Raw genomic sequence first — 16,594 nt, forward strand, 5'->3', positions numbered from 1 at the left:
ATTAATAATACTGTTGGACACTATTGAATGATGACACCGGACAACAGTATCATGGGACTAGTCTGGGAATAGTATAATGTATTTGCCCCACTTACATAACTGGATTCACATGAGATCCCCCCAATAACGTGGTATGGGATTACAGCGCTGGGGGCCGGGGCGCTGACCCCGCGGGCCCGCCGGCGGAGCGAGCAGGCGGCGCTGCGGAGCCTCCGCGTCGCTAGGGGGCGGGCGCGGCGGCGGCGGGGCAGCCCCGCCCTTCCTGCCTGGAGTCCTTCCCGCCTGGCGCCGTGCGGGACTTCCTGCTGGCGGCGCGGGAGGCCTGGCCCCGCGGGCGGTAGGTGCGCGGCGCGGCGGCGGCGGTGGTCCTGCGGAGGGCGGTGGGCGGTGGGCGGCACGGCACGGCACGGCCCGGCTCCGCGGGGGTGGCGGGGAGGGCGCGGCACGGCCGGTCGGTCGCGGTCCCTCATGGCGGAGCCTCTCTGTCAGGCCTGGCTGGCCACGTCTCAGCGGCCCGAAGGTTCGCGGCTTCCGCCCGCGCCCCTTCTGGGGTTTAATCTATTATTATTGCTTTCTCCCCTCGGGTTTAAGTTGTGCGGTGGCTTCTGGTGTCCGCAGGGTAAGCGCCTGCCTGTCAGCCAGGCCCCTCGGTCTTGTGTCAGCATTGCGGACACCGCCTCGGCCCGAGTTCAGGTGGAAGCAGCCGAGGCCGTGACGGGCCCTGGGCGGGGGGGCGGCTCTGCGCGGGCGCGGCTGTGCCCGGGCTGGGGGCTTGCGAGCGCCTCAGGTTTGGTTTTCCAGAGCCCCACGCAGGGGAAGGGGCAGTGCTTTGGTTTGGTCCGTTAAAATTGGGAGTGAAAATGCACGTGGGCAGTGGGAAGGGCTGGTTGCAGCTGCTTTTTGCACTTTTTCTGCTTTTTGTACGTTATGCAGCTCGAATTGTGAATGTTGCTTCTTCACTTCATGGTCATATATGAAGGGTGATGGTTTTGGATGCTCTCATCGGCGTACCTCTTCTTCTGATCTGTTTTTTTGGTTGTTGTTTTGTTGTTGGTTTTTGGTTTGTTTTTTTTTAATCAACCTGAGGGTAGTCTAGTGCGTAGCTGCTGTCTACCTGTAATAGACCAGATCAAACTGTTCAGTCTTCGAGGTTTCTGCAAGGGGGTTGCGAATAATAGCAAACGTGATTCTGCATCATTTGGTTTGTGGCAGTAAAATACTTGCTTGGGGGCTAGGAAAGGGATAGGCAGCTCTGCAGGTGGGAGGGAAATGCTTCAGAGCGCAATCGAGATCCATCAGTGAGCAGAGAATACATTTTCCTCTCAGACAAAAAGCATCTGTTATACTGAATGGATGCTTATGGTGTTTCAAATAAAATAGTGTGTTTTTTATTTTCTGTTAACATATCCTCTGTCCCTGTAGGATTACAGATAGCGCAAACAGTGAATGAGGAGTCCAGTTCTTCCCGGGAACAAGCATTTCATAAAATACCTTTCAGTTCTCTGTGTATTTGTGTCTTTCACAACTGCTCCTCCTTGTTGGTAGGTTCTGGGAGGAGCTGTTGTTCCTCCACCTGCTTTCAGACCCCCTCCTCCTGATGTCTTATTTCTCTTTTTTTTTTTTTTTCCAGATTAAACTATAGGTTTTCTAAATTGGTTAAAACATGGGGGTGGCTTTAGTGCTCTCCAGTTAGAACATGTTTTTTTTGCTCTTTGCTTTTGAAGCGTTCCAAGAGATTCCATCAGCTTTGCTTAGAAAGGTTAACTTTCATTAAGCACTGAAAAGAAAGGAAATGGAAAGGGCGACATCAGTTACAGGTCACTGCCATCTAGTAGTCCTATGGCAGCCCCGATAACGCAGCTCAACTACACGGTGGAGCATAGAGGAAGACCAGTAGTAGCAGTGGTTTCAAGCACGAGATCTAGGCATGACTGGCTGTGTCTCCAGATTCACAGTACTTTGGGGTAAAGTGTTGTTGACAGTACTTGTGCTGCTCCAGATAGCTGAGGGGGTTTTATTTTTTAAATGTGGTAACCTTTTTTTTTTTCTATTTGGTAAGGCTGTGGAAAGTGGAAAATAGGCATGAAAGCAGGATTTCCCTTCCTGCCCTTTTTTTGTAGCAATCACTAATCTCCTCAGAAGCCTATAGTTGGCAGAACACACACTTGACAAGAGCCTTTAGTGTCTGATCTTCAGTAAAAATTGCAGAGCTTTTGAAGTACTGCTGCTAGGGCTGGGAATACTCATTCTGTGTCTGAACCCTGGCAAGCACAGTGTGTGCTGGGTCCAGAGCTGGGATGTTCAGATCTCCTGTGGTACGAGTTATCTCTGATAACCGTATCAAAGTCTTTTATATTTTCTTTTACTCCTTCTAGTACATAACACCAGCATTAGCAAACAGCATGTTTACTAAATTTAATTCTGTGCAAGAACTGTCTTGTCTCAATGCTGCTTTACATGGGTGCTGTCAGGATGTTGTGTCTGGGGATTTTTTTTGTGGCTGTTACTTATCTTTGTTAGCATAATGGTTATTTTTTTTCTCAATTTCCAGTAATGGCAACCTACACTTGTATCACTTGCCGTGTGGCTTTCAAGGATGCCGACATTCAGCGTGCCCATTACAAAACTGACTGGCATAGATACAACCTGAAGCGTAAGGTTGCTGACATGCCTCCTGTCACTGCTGAGAATTTTGAAGAGAGAGTCCTAGCACAGAGAGCAGTAGCAGAGGAGCAGAACAAAATCACTGCCACTTACTGCACAGTTTGCAGCAAGAGATTCTCTAACTTCAATGCCTATGAGAATCACTTAAAGTCCAAGAAGCACCTGGAGCTGGAGAAGAAAGCTGTTGAAGCTGTCAGCAAGAAAGTAAAAATATTAAATGAAAAGAACCTGGAAAAGGGGCTGGCCCCAGAGGGTGTAAACAAAGATGAAATGAACACAGCTATTCAGCAAGCCATCAGAGCTCAGCCGTCTTCGTCTCCAAAGAAGACACCTTTACCTCCTAGTAATACAAGTAGCTCTCTGGTTTCTACAGAAAGCGCCAGCTTATCGCAGAGTAGAGAACGATCGGAAAAACCTCCACGGCTACAGTGGTTTGAACAGCAAGCAAAGAAGCTGGCCAAACAACAAGCAGAGGAAGAAGAGGATGTGGAAGAAGGTAAGGCGGTAACCATACTGACAAGAGATGGCTTGGGGTAAGCTACGTCGTTGCTGGTTTTGTGTTAAAGTCTCCTCCTATTTCTGTAGTAGTACAGCATTTTCTATCACAAAAGGTCTTTCTGTTGGTTAAATTTTCAACTTAACAAAGGAGTTAAGGTTGGCGGTTGGCCCATGCTTGCAGCCAAGGACTCTATTAGTGTCTGAACTGCCAGCTGGACAAGATACTAATGTGTGTGAAGGTTCAGTGTTACTAATATGAACACTATTTCCAACGTAAAATTCCAGAAGTTTCCTTTAACAAAGTCTAACATAAAAGGTTACCCTAAAACTTCTTCTGCAAAATAGATGAACTGGAATCCACTCATGATCTTTTGCTGTTGTCCCATCAGTCACTTATCTGTTGAAGTGTTGATTTTTCTTTAATCTGTCCTTCAAGACCAGAGGAGAAAGTTTGCTCCTTAGCCTGACACTGTGTGACATAGCTTCTCAGGCTGTCAGCATCTATATCAGGGGTCCTCAAACTACAGTCTGCAGACCAGATACGGCCCCCCAGGGTCCTCAGTCCACCCCCCGGTATTTACAGACCCCCCTGCCAAGGGTTGGGGGAGTAAACCAAGCAGCCGCAGATGACTGCCTGCCACTTCATCCGCACACCAGCCCCCTGGTTAAAAAGTTTGAGGACCCCTGATCTATATCAAAATTGGTTTAAGAGTTGCCACTCGTACCACCTGTTTGTGCTGCTTCATCCTCACCACTTGTGTGGATACGGCTCCTTGTTGGAGGTGAGCCTGCAAAGTGGACAACTGAAAAGATTAGAGCTTCAGAATTCCTGTAAAAAGGTTATTTTTAACATGGATGCTTTCAGTGCTGTAGTTTACAGTGCAGCCCCAAATGCATCTATGGGAGCAGTTGAATGGGGTGATTAAACTGCAGCAAGGGGACAGGTGTGAATGAAGTGGGATGATACCATGCCAGCTTCATTACTGAAACCGTTGTGTCACATTGCTACATCTGTTACAGCAGTTTTGTGCTGGTGAAATTTCATTTGCAATTCAGGGACTCTGTTCTACAGGAAAAGAAACTTATATCTCTCAACATGCATCTCGGCATCTAAAGAAGGAGCTAGCATGCACTGTTTTGTATTAATGTGTTAGTCATAAATGCTGAAATCTCAGTAGGTTTCTGAGTGTTGATTTTTCTTTTAAGTGTTTGTTCAGGAATGTTGCCTGTTAATTCAGTGTCAGGCTTTTGAAATTGTTAAACTACATCCTATAGCAGAGATCTCTAATTAGCCACCTACAACACTGGAGAGCATTGTGTTCCCTGTTCTCAAACACTGTGCACATGGCAGTTGGAAGGGGACCAGTACGAACAGAGTACTGGGAAATGCTCACTGCACTGGATCTGAACTCCTTAAAGATTTCTAGACCCCTCTAGCAGTATAATCAGATTGCTGGTTCATCTATCCATTAATGAGCTCTGCAGTAATCTTGCAAATGTGTAAAATAATTAGTATATCTTGGTATTACTAACATATAATGTAACATAGTGTATCTGTGACAGCTGGTTTTGTTTTTCTCTGTTGTTGACAATGTATATGTAAACAGGAGTGTTCTCCCTCACTGCTGAGTCTCTGCTGGAAATGAGTATTTTCATGATTCTGACAGAGTTGTATTGTTTTTAATGAGCCATACTTGTGTTCTTGTGCTGTGGTGAATTAAATTTAAGGCTTCAAAACAGCAATAAAGTTTCAATAGCTGAGAAAATGGAGAGAGGGTGGGAAATAGTGGAACTGTGCACTTTTTTTATGAGCAGACAAGCTTTGCTGTGCAAATGTCTTTTACTGGAAATGGTGTATTCTTACACCTGGAAGTGACTGTGTGGCACTTCACTGTAAGAATAGAAAATGCAATATTGTCTATAGCTTTTTCTAACTTAATCAGGACTTATTTTGCTTGGGAGAAGTAATCATACACATAAATATTTTTTTAAACTTCCTTTAAAAGACTGGGAAGACATGGATTCTGATGAAGACATCGGCTCTGAAGAGATGGAAAGTGTAGGAGAAGAGGAGGAGCAGGCAGAAGCTGAAAGCACTGCTGCTGTTGGGGCCATCCCAGTCACGGACTGCTTGTTCTGTCCCCACCACTCAAGATCTCTCACGAAAAATGTGGCCCATATGACGAAAGCTCACAGTTTCTTCATTCCAGACATAGAGTACCTTGTGGATCTGAGAGGACTAATCCAGTACCTGGGTATGCCTGTGAATGTTCTCTGATTTTTGGTCAGGATAATTATATACTGTTATTGCTTATTTTCACTTGGATATGACTTTAAATGTTTGGGGGGGGTGTGTACATTCTGAGTGCTGTCTAGTTCCTTATTTTGATCATGAACAGGACCACAGGCTTTCAGGGGAGAGTGGGAGAAAACCCCATTGATCAAACATGTGGTCATGTACCCTGTAGGTCTCATGTAATTTTCTAATGTTGAGAAGGTCGTTCAGCTAATATGAAATTTAGGACAACACTGTTGCTGATGTGTGCATATGGACTGTGTACCCTACTAATGAGTCACAAGTATTTGCCTTACTGGTTTATGATACTTATAAGAGAGCTAAAAGCTGAAAAAAAATACCTTCTTGGATGTCTACAAATAATGATGCAAACAAAATAACTTTGGAATAATAGATAAAAAACTGTATTGTTCATATGAAATTTGTTATTGAGAGTACATAATGATCCATATCTTGTCATAAGAAATCTTTGAATGCACAGACTTGTCCGTGGTGGAGCCTTATGGTCAAGGCATAGGAACAGCAGGGCTTTTCTGGAAATGCAAGGCTCAAGGCTCTTCCTCTGTCTCTCTGCGAGCTAGGAGGCGTACATTAGAGGATTGTTCATTATTGACTAGGGAGGCTCTGTTCAGACCAGTAAAAGTGTCAGTGTTTTCCACAGGAGAGAAAGTTGGTGTTGGGAAAATCTGCATCTGGTGCAACGAGAAAGGGAAATCCTTCTACTCTACAGAAGCAGTGCAGGCTCACATGAATGATAAAAGCCACTGCAAACTCTTCACAGATGGAGATGCTGCCTTGGAATTTGCAGACTTCTATGATTTTAGGTGAGGATGCTTTTCTTTGAGTGGAGCACAGATGGGGACAGACAAAAGGACAGTTGAATATTGCATCAGAAACTATTACTTATTCTTAAGTTAGCCCGTTTCTGGTTCTGATGCTTATTTTGCATAGCTGGTTGACCACTTTTCTAGGTAAAAATAAACACGATTGGTTCTCCTCTCCTGTGACCACTAATACCAGTCCTACATAAAAATATGTTTTGAATTGTTTTGTGTGTTTGCTGTTACTGAGTGTAGATTCCAGTGCACCAGAAGAGACCATGAAAGGGTATTTCTGTCTTTTCCATTACCTTTTAGATGGATTGTGGGCTTAATACCTACTGTGGATTTTTAATTTTTTTAAGTAGCTGGAGTTAAACAGGACTGCTGTGATTCAGAGGCCTCTGGTTGAGCTTCCTGTAACTTATCCTAAGATAAGTTCAGTTTGGTCAGAAATACCTCCTATTATGGTGACAGGTGGATTTAGCAGAGCTTCTCTGAGCGCTCATTCAGCAGCTGTGCAGAGCTGCTGGGCTGCACAGTGGTGGCTTTTCGCCAGAAGTCGCTGTTACATGTGCAGCAGGAGAGCCGTGCTGAGTTATAGGACAGGGGGAGGAAGAGTGGCCCTTGTCTTGGGTATATGTTCAGGACAGGGTGCTACTGGGAAGAACTCCCAAACTAAAGCAGATGACACGTGACAATGTTTGTGGCTTGCTGTAGCTGTGCATAGCAGTTTTTCTGTGTAATGGGTCTGGATAGCTGTAGCTGCTCGCCATGTATAAACCATGTACTGCTGCTCTTCCACAGGAGCAGTTACCCTGATCACAAGGATGGGGAAGATATGGAGGTGTCTGGAGAGCGCCCAGCAGAGAGAGAGTTGGATTATGATGATGACACTATGGAGCTGATCCTTCCATCAGGTAGGCGTAAGATTTGTGTTATGATGTGCTTTCTCTCTATTTCTCACAGCTGCAGCCATTACCTGCAGTGTAGGTCATCACTGTAAGGGGTTTCCTATGGCAAGGGAGAATGTAATTTTGCATCTAAGGGTCTTTGGGGTCTTGGCCTCGCCTTCCATTATTCTCACTCACAGGTAGTTCCACTTCTTCAGCATGAATGTATTTGTGGACTGAGGCAGGGGGTGCCTTTTCCCACTTCACCTCTTCATTAACGTGACTCTCATGGTATACTCCAAGAGTTTCCATGCTTCATAGTGCAACTTGGAGAGGCTGTAACTTAGGTAATCTAGCGTAGGTTTTTTTGCAGAGAGGCAGCCAGAAACTAATTTAGTAAACTAGTTCAGTAAAACTAAATTATTTAAACAATGTACTCTTGCAGTGTGTAGCATTTGACACTCTTGCTTGGATTTTTATTTCCGTGTTGTTTTGGATTTTTTTTGTATATTTGTTTCTTTTAGTGGTTTTTGTGTGAGTGGACCTCAGCCCTTTCATTCTGAAAAGTGCTGCCAACTATACAGTTACAGAAGATTTCCTGAATGTCAGCAAGTTACTTCCCTGGTCACTTGAAACAGCACTGCCTCTAGTCATTCTCCTAATAAAAACTTGCTGTTCTGAAAACTGCCTGTTTGTTATCTAAGCTAAGGCCCTCTTGAGCAACAGCACTCTTTGGGTTTTTTTCCTTCAAGGTAGAGTGCACTACAGCAGCTCTTAAAGTATTTAAATCAAGGTCCTAGTAGTCCTAAAAGTTTTTAGCTTCTGAGCCTTCTAAAAGCATTTCTTAGCATAGGGATTTTCCACAGTTTTCACGGTGTGCTTGAATACTACATTTCAGAAGCTGCTTCATTATGCATAGTAAGATGTCCCCTCCTCTCAACAGGTGCAAGGGTGGGTCATCGTTCTTTGATGAGATACTACAAGCAACGGTTTGGTCTGTCAAGAACGGTGGCTGTTGCGAAAAATAAGAAAGCAGTGGGTCGGGTGTTGCAGCAGTACAGAGCTTTGGGCTGGACAAGTCAGACAGGTAAGTGACTGTGGCTTTTTTGCAGAGGAGGTTCTAGGATGTCATTACTGTACAATTAAAATAGGTCAATTTTGTTTCACATTTGTGGGGTTTTATGCAGTTGTTTGTCTTCCACTCAGTCCCCTTTGATTCCTGACATCCAAGCAAAATAAGTGACAGGAAGTTGTGTCTAAAATCCATTGCAGCTTTGTGCAAGCCTTTCAGTTCATCAGCATGTGTGTTTGTGATATTTGGTGACTTCCTAAGATTTGTTGGTTTCTGCCTGTCAAAACTGCTACTCTTGCTATTTATTAAGGCAACATAAACCATTCTTTGACAGTTAGAATACTTTTCAAGTTGGAAAGCAGTGACGTGATCTATATCCACTTTTGAAATAAAAGAATCATACATTGGAATGCAAAATAACAGTTTCCCTTAATCAGAGTCATGGGTATTCATAGGGGGAACTGGCATTTCCCAAGAGAAAAATGTAACGAATTATAGCAGTATGGGAAGGAAAATGTATAGCTAACTGCTGATGTAAATGGACAGGTTAGCTGGTTTGTACGTAAGTAGTAAGTAAGCTTACAGACACTTACCCCCTTTCTCTTCCTCCTCTCTTTCTGAAGGGGCAGTCTTTGCTCAGCAGCGTGATATGCAGTACCTGCAGAGGATGAAGTCAAAGTGGATGCTCAAGACAGGAATGCGTAACAACGCTACAAAGCAGATGCATTTCCGGGCGCAAGTCAGATTCTGAGTTCCCAAGAGAGCTGCATGCGGCTGGTTTTGGGAGGGGGGATTTAATAGTTTCTGCGCCAAGGATTCTGTTGTTAAAATGGACTTGGTACATATCAAATGGGGACATGTATGCTGGTGTGCTCTCCTGTCTACGAGAAGAGCAGGGAACTTGTCTCTTCCAGTGAAACGATGGTTGATCTAACTTAAAAAATAAAATAACTTAAAGGGAATACGTGGCAAAGTAGCTATGGCTATGAATAAAGTAGCACACATAGTCTTGCTGCCCATCTTTGTGCAATCCATTCCTGTGGGGCAGCTGACATTGTCATTTATCTAAATACCTTCAGTTTTCACTTCTGCAAAATGGTTGATGCCAAAAGAAGATCCTAGATCTAAGAGCCTGAGATGGGGTGTATTGAAGGCTTTCACTGGTGAGGCCAGACACAAATTAGCTGGTTGTTCTGGGCTTCTGGCTGGTACTATTGAGGTGAAAATTCAGGAGCAGAGATTCTGGGAAAAGTTAAGTGACAGCTGTTTGAAGCAATGCACTGATGGAAAATGTAACTCCAGGATTAATACTGTCTTCAGAAGTTGACTGTACTTGTTTAATGCTCCAGCTCAGGGCTGGATTAATAATTTACAGTGCAGTTGTTCTATGCTGAATGTAATGAATTTTCATAATCTAAAACAGGGGTCCTCAAACTACGGCCTGCGCGCCGGATACGGCCCCCCAGGGTCCTCAATCCACCCCCCGGTATTTACAGACTCCCCCCGCCGGGGGTTGGGAACCAAGCAGCTGCAGATGACTGCCTGCCACTGCATCCGCACGCCGGCCCCCTGGTTAAAAGTTTGAGGACCCCTGATCTAAAATCTGCTCAAAATTACTGTAACATTTAGATGAATGCCAATCAAAATTTCGGATGATCTGTTAAAGACTTCCTAATTAAAACTCTGAAGTTACTGTTGATGACAACTTTTGTTGTTCCCATCGAGTACTGGCATTTGGTATGATCTTGCTGAAGGACAGTGACCCGAGACATGGATTGGCTGGAATGGAGGCACAGTCTCTCACTTCAGCAGGTGAGCTGTTACAGGCAGGTGTAGAGAAAAGCTGCTTGTTAGAGGGCTGAGGCACCAGCACTTGTGTTGGTCCTGGTGTTACAGATGTTAAAAGCTTCTGTGACCTTACACGAAGGTGAGAACTGGTGAGGTGGGCACTTACACGCAAAGGTGTGGGCTAGCTCACGAGGCCCTGAGCTGGTAGTGTGCTGGTTGCCGTGGGTGTATGCCACAGGAAAATTACTGTTTGTTTCTCCATTCATTGCGAAGGCAGCTGCAGCTGGTTAGTCGTGTCACACTCCTGTGTTTTAAGATGACTCTGGATTCCCTGGTAGTGGCTTTTACTGGCATGATTTTAATGTAAGTGTTCTTCCTCTCCTGTGGTGTGTGTGTGCGTATCACTGGGAGTGGTAGGGGGAGACTTTGTCAATTAACACTTCTACTAAAGTTTCCTGAAGAAGTAGTTCATAAAAAGTATTACTGTTGGCATATCAGCACTTCTGAAAGTATTTGTGGGACTCCTAGGAAATTTGTCATTTCACAATGGAGGTGCGTGCTTGTATTACTCTTCTGTGGATTTGTCTGTGGTGTTTTGCTTTCTGGGTTTGGTGGGGTTTGGTTTTTTTTTTTTCAGTAAGTTCTGCTGCCTTGTTAGTTTTTTAGTGTTTCTGCTTGTACTGAGAAGACAGAACTTGATCAGTAACGCAGGCTATAGATACGAGACAGTTTTTTCTAAGTCAAGTCACTCGTACATTAAAAACGGTTTGAAAAAAGGCCGTGTTCACATCCAGAATCCTAAACTACAGTTAGGATGATAAAGGCATACCTCCTTTTTCCCGGCGAGGCAGTATTACTGCCACTGTGTATCCATAGCTGCATCTAGCTCACATTTCAATTTATTCTAGGAGATTTGTTCTGGGTTAGTGTGCTTTACTTTTAAAGTTAGAAGTAAGGCTTCTAGTCTCAGCTATGTGACTCAAGCTGTGTGAATCTTAAGATGATACACCCTTTATTACACTCATAACCAGGCCCAGCTTGCAACTGTGATACAGATTTCTAGCACTGAGGGTAAATCCTACTTGTATTTGTTAAGCCTCAGCATGTGGCCCTTGGGAACTGCTCATGGTAATCTCTAACTTTTTCTTTGAAGTTAGATTACTACCAAAGGATCGTATGCTTATGAACATACATTGTCTTTACACATAGAGCAAAATGAAATGCCACAAAATGTAGAAATAGATGCGTTAGGCTTCAGGTTAAGACTCTTGTAAAGAAGTCTTCTCAACTGACTGAATACCCGTGTAAGTCAACAGTGAGCATCAGAGCAGCATTCAGTCTGGAGCTTCTGGAAAACACTCATGGAATAGCCAAAATTGATATGAAGGACAGGACAGTTGTCCTGGAGGAGTCTTGGGCATAACCTAGTACAGTTGGTTTCAGAGGTAGCTTTTAAAGGAGTCTTTGCAGTAAAGGCAGAAATACGAGGAGGTAATTGATCCAAGGACAAATGATTTGGGGTCCATAAGGTTCAGGCTGGAGGTGCATGGAGTGTGCCGTTCTCCTCAACGTGAAAGGGCAACCAAAGGAAACTCCAGTTCTTTCCATGCAGACTTGCTCAAAGAAGCCTGCTGCTTATGAAAAGATGGGGATTGCCTGAATTTCCTGAACAGTCTAGTTCAGAAAGAAATGCAGGTAAGCAAAAATGAAGATTTGTAGTCATATGGCAAGTCTCAGAGGGAAGCGAAGGAGACAGTTTGTTACAGTATTCACCTATGTTTCTGTCCTAGTATTTTAAAAGTTTTTTACTCTAAGCTGAAAATGAATGCCTTGGAAAACCAGCAGAGGGCACAGAAAAGCTTTTCCAGTATTGTGCTTACTATGGAAATAAATAAAATCTAATAAGAGTACATTCATGCGGAACACCGGTAGGGTGAGAAGGCAAAGCTCGCCACTAACAAGTTACGATTAGCAGTAGACTTCTGCGAGATTAATTGCTGTTAATATCTTTATGTAGGCCCAGGGAGAGCATTGCTAGCAAAGGGTAGCTAGAACAAGTATGTAGATACTCTGCAGTGTTTAACAGTGCTGCAGGCTGCACAGCTTGTAGGTAACTCCAGCTATGTCCAACCACATGAGAGTATTTTTATTAAACGTGCTTCGCAGTGTCACAGTTTAGTCTCTTACCTCCCTAGCCTAAATCCTAAAGATTGTTGAAGGATAGCTGAGAGCAGCTTTTTTGCTTCCTGAAGGAATTCTTAAGTGATGATGGTTCCCACCAAGGAGCTCTGTTTCCAGCTATGACCTCACCTGGCGCTTGTGCTCGCCTGCTCTGACCTTGCTTTTTCTGGCTCTTGCTATCAGAATGAGAAGAAACTAAAGTCTAGAGGCAACCAAGTAGATTGAGACAATCCCTGGATATAGTGGATACTCTGGGGCAAGAATTCCCTGGTAGGATTGCAGTTCAGTGGGTGTGTTGTTCCCAGAGGAGATGATCCCTTCTGAAGCTGGTGCATCCATACTAGGAAAGGCTAGGAAGAGGTATGGAGAAGTTATCCCATTTTGGACAAACGGGTTGTGTCTGCCTGTCCATCCAGTAATAGCTGAATGTTGAAATGGTCCTTGTGCTGCTTCAGGCATTGCAGAATGAATCAGCAGAATGAAAGATCTGGCGAACCTGATAGAGTACATCTGCCTGTCTCCTTTTGGAAGTAGTTCTTCTGTTTCATACACTTAAGTTTCCTAAAAGCAGCCCAGGTGGTACTAGAGGGAAAAACATGTACCCATTATCTGGAAGGGAAAGAGAGAGAAGCATATGGGATGCAGAGTGGCAGAGACACTAGAGTCAGGTATGTAAAACATCCTAACAGCTTACAACACTGCAGCTGCAGGTCAACAAATGAAGATCTATTTAAAGTGAACACCCCTTAAGAGTGCATTATCGATCCCTAATCAGTTCCCACAAGGGTAGAGGCCTGATACGTGAAGGAGTTGGACCATCGCCCAGCTGACATCTGATGCTTGAGGAGCACCTGAGTCAGATTCTTTGCTACAGGGTCAAAGAGTTATTTTTGATCTATTAAAACTGAGACATCCTGTGCTAATGGGCTTTGTCTGCTCTGGGGTTCGGTCATCTTCCTCCACTCGATCTGCATAAAGCTGTGGTGGGAAACTGCACTTCAGAGACCCAAGTGGGTTTATACTATTATTACCTGTAATAGCTGAGAGGTTAGAGATAAGCCTTAGGGCGCATCTGACTGAACACTAAAATATATGTCTTAAAGGCTTTGAATCTTAGTAGTGAATTGCTTTAGTCCAGCTGACTACCATACTGAGGCTGGAGAATAGCAGTCACCACATTGGCATCAAATCCTGAATGCTCAGCAGTCCGCAGAGCCTGGATAATTAAGGTGACCAACTGATGGCGCTTCGTGTGGGACAGCATGCTTCAGGAGTCTGACCCAGAGGGAATTTCTGTTGTCTCTCTCGCTACATCCCGAACTACCCTGCGTAAGATGCAGAAGCCCTTCAGGAGCAACAGAAGCAGTAACAGGAGACCTGTTGCCCGTTTTTAGTTAAAGATTTCTGTACATGTGTCGGGTACCAGACTAAAAGTAGAGTAATAAATGCCAGCGGAGCCAGGAAGGGAGTCAGAATTGCTCTCATCTAAAAGTAGTCGGCACTTCCCAGTGTGAAGTTATATGACTTCCCAAAAGCAGAAAGGGAACCTTAAAACATGTTTTTAAACAACGACATTACCAAACAAACATTTATGTCTTTGTACAGTTCCTCTTATGCAAAAAGAGTTGTCTAACATTGAGACATATTTTCTACCATTCATTACGCTTGATGTGTTGGGAGTCTTATATGCATCCCTCTTTACTGGATTTGTTTTTTCAACTTTTTTATCTTTGCTGAGAATTTCAAGTGGTAAATTTCATAACCGTGGGTATGGAAGTAAGAGGTTTGTTCCTCCTGCATCATGTGTTAATAGCAAAGGTGAACATATACCAGGACTCTGCATATCAGATGACCTCATATCTTAACATCCCTTTCTTGAAGGATCTTCAGGAAACAGGTCTGGGTAGGAATTACTGACAATCAGTAACCTGAATAACAGAGTTAGTGGGGAAAAAACAGTAACATTTGCTGGTTAAAGAGAGGAAAAAAGATAATTTTTACATTTCTTGTAAGCTCTAGAGGCCATGAAGAATAACCTCATGTTTTAACAAAATGAAGTTTGTAGCAAGATAGGTTTTTTTCCATGCCTGGAAGATTCAGCTAGAAATTTACAAAATTAAATGGCTCAGTAAATAGTCACCAGACCAATAGAAGCTGCATTTCGATAGAAAATGTGTAAAACAGGTACCTCAGGTGTGTAAGAAGAGGATAGGCTAGCACGTAGCTCTGAGGACATTTTCCAGCAAGCCGGGAAGGAAAAAGGAGTCTTGCTGAGCGTACACTGGCACATGGCTGCGGTACTCCACAGGGGATTTCAGCCTCTGCAGCACCTAATGTCAGGCTCTGCGACACGCACAGGTGCAGCCCCAAATACCAGCTGAAGCCCATTACGGCGTGTCGTTGCCTCACTTTCCTCCGTTACTTGTGGTTCTTTTTAAGCTAGAAAAGAGCAGGCATGCTTGTAAACCTCAAGGCCAGTTTGCCTTCTATCATTTCACCTCAACCAAATCCTACCATGCAAAAGCAATTTCACATTTCCCATCCTTGCCGACGCCTGTTAATGATTTGGCAAGGTTTATTGAGTCATCTATAGATATATTGGCTTGGGTAGCTTTCCACCCTTAAACGTCCGCTCTTTACAGACATGAAAGCAAGCTGGCGTTCCTGGGCAAGCTCTGCCTTTGGTCGCGTACAATTCTGCTATACTAAGCACCACTAACACCTTAACAAGCAGGGCAGCTATGTGTTTGCTTACACTATATGCATTGAAAATTTGATAAAGTTTTCACTGAAGTGCTCCAAAATCTAGGTATTTTCTGACGTACTTCATAGGTGCAGCCATACATAGCTTCCTTAATGCCTTGCAATCATGGCATTTCAATAAATCCTGCCATTCACGTCACCGTATTTTAACTAAACCATACTAATGAAGCACCTGCTTTCAAAATACAGCAGATGAAGAATTTTGTCAGGTTTTTTGTTTGTTTCTTTTTTCCCACAAATTACCTTAAACTGGCCTTAGACCAATAATAAACCTGGACTGTTATTTTTATTCAAATGATATATGGTAAGTTGTTCCCATATCCAAGTGCCTGGTAAATGGTGTTACCTTTCTTCATCTTTAATATAGGACATTTGCGGGCTGGACCTGCTTTCCTGCCAGGAGAAGGTTCATTGTCCCTCAGAGAAGGGAAAAGTGACCTGTAAGGTGCAGAGCTCTGTCCGTCATCCTCCAGTGCTTTAGAGATTGGCCAGCCGGTGTTGGTAGAAGCCCCGTAGTTCGTTGCACAACCTATTTTTATTTGCTTGTCTGCTGAGGTCAGCCGTGCCTGTCATAGCTGCACGAGAGCGAGCATGTTACGCTCAAGTTTCCCTTGACTCTTCCAACACCTAAGTCACCATAGTCCTTCCTGCAACCTAGTTCCTGACAGAAAAACAACATTTTATAGGAGAGCAGTAGTACCATCATGGCTTAGTCCAATAGCCATTTACAGAGCATGAAGAGGATTAGGTGGCTCTGCTGTGGCCGCATGATCCTCTAGCAGGGAGCTACCAAGAACTAATCAACAGGATCTAATGCAACATCTCACCTTGCCCTAGGGTCTGGGCTCCAGCTGTAATCTGAAGCAGAGAGTCCTTTCTGGGGCGCAGGTGCTTTTCAGGTAACTCACCACACCTGATTTGAACGTTTAAGTGCTTGCAGGATGGTGCCTATTTCTTAATTAATAGGCCAGCTGGTCAGATTCGTCGTTACTAGGCAGTTAAATATAGAAATCAGCCAGATGCCTTTGAAGTTTTATTTTAAATGACTCTGTCTTTTGGCCCCGTGAATCATCCATCTTTTTCTGTACCGTGGCATAGCTCCAGTAAGCCATCCCAGTGCAGCCATTAAGAATAGCTGAGGTACTTTGGGTGGGATTACAGCCAAAGTTGTACGTGCATGCCTGAGTTACTCAGGCTTGTGTGTACAGGAAATTTGTGCCAGAAACTGCTGTCAGCCCACCTCAAATCTTTTATCATACCCCAACGGTAAGATCACAAGGTCACCGAGAATTGAATAGTTTGGAAATCCACCTGTTCTTACCAATGGTCAGATCCCCTTGCACCGTGCCCTTGTTTTGCTGCTGCTCGTATCGTCCTGTTTCTCGGGCATCTCAAACTGGCTAGTCAGCTCCCAGAGCTCAGCAGAGCAGCCCCACATTATTCTTTGCTCCTTGACACCAGCCTTGTTAGGAGATTGATCTCCAAGTGAACTAAAAGAAGCCCCTTGACAACCCTAGCAAACAACCAAAGGAAATCTAATAGCAAAATAACTTGTTACGTGTTTTTCTTCCTGCAGTTCGTGTCAGCAGGAGCAGATCACAGCTCACGTTCTCGCATGCTC

The 16,594-nt window shown here is 44.2% G+C and overlaps 1 protein-coding gene across 2 annotated transcripts; it reads left to right on the forward strand.

The window, feature by feature from the left end:
* The first annotated feature begins 235 nt into the window (after nt 1–235).
* ZNF622 (zinc finger protein 622) lies at nt 236–9,940 on the forward strand. 2 transcript variants are annotated; one of them, XM_080380791.1, is made up of 7 exons: nt 236–341; nt 2,552–3,160; nt 5,169–5,417; nt 6,120–6,282; nt 7,084–7,196; nt 8,113–8,256; nt 8,865–9,940. In XM_080380791.1, exons 2-7 carry the CDS (start codon nt 2,554–2,556, stop codon nt 8,990–8,992), a joined length of 1,404 nt encoding a protein of 467 aa, XP_080236917.1. In that variant the 5' UTR covers nt 236–341; nt 2,552–2,553; the 3' UTR covers nt 8,993–9,940. The 2 variants fall into 2 exon arrangements, with proteins under 2 accessions (XP_080236917.1, XP_080236916.1); XM_080380790.1 differs by lacking the exon at nt 236–341 and adding an exon at nt 412–520.
* Nucleotides 9,941–16,594: the final 6,654 nt, after the last annotated feature.

This window comes from Falco punctatus, assembly GCF_963210335.1.
Source record: "Falco punctatus genome assembly, chromosome: 3".
In the NCBI taxonomy this organism is placed as follows: domain Eukaryota; kingdom Metazoa; phylum Chordata; class Aves; order Falconiformes; family Falconidae; genus Falco; species Falco punctatus.

Coding starts and splice junctions, on each gene's coding strand:
- ZNF622 (XM_080380790.1), top strand. CDS start 469: ATGGCGGAGCCTCTCTGTCAGGCCTGGCTGGCCACGTCTCAGCGGCCC. Junction 521..2,551: donor CACGTCTCAGCGGCCCGAAG/GTTCGCGGCTTC, acceptor CTCAATTTCCAG/TAATGGCAACCTACACTTGT. Junction 7,197..8,112: donor GGAGCTGATCCTTCCATCAG/GTAGGCGTAAGA, acceptor TCCTCTCAACAG/GTGCAAGGGTGGGTCATCGT.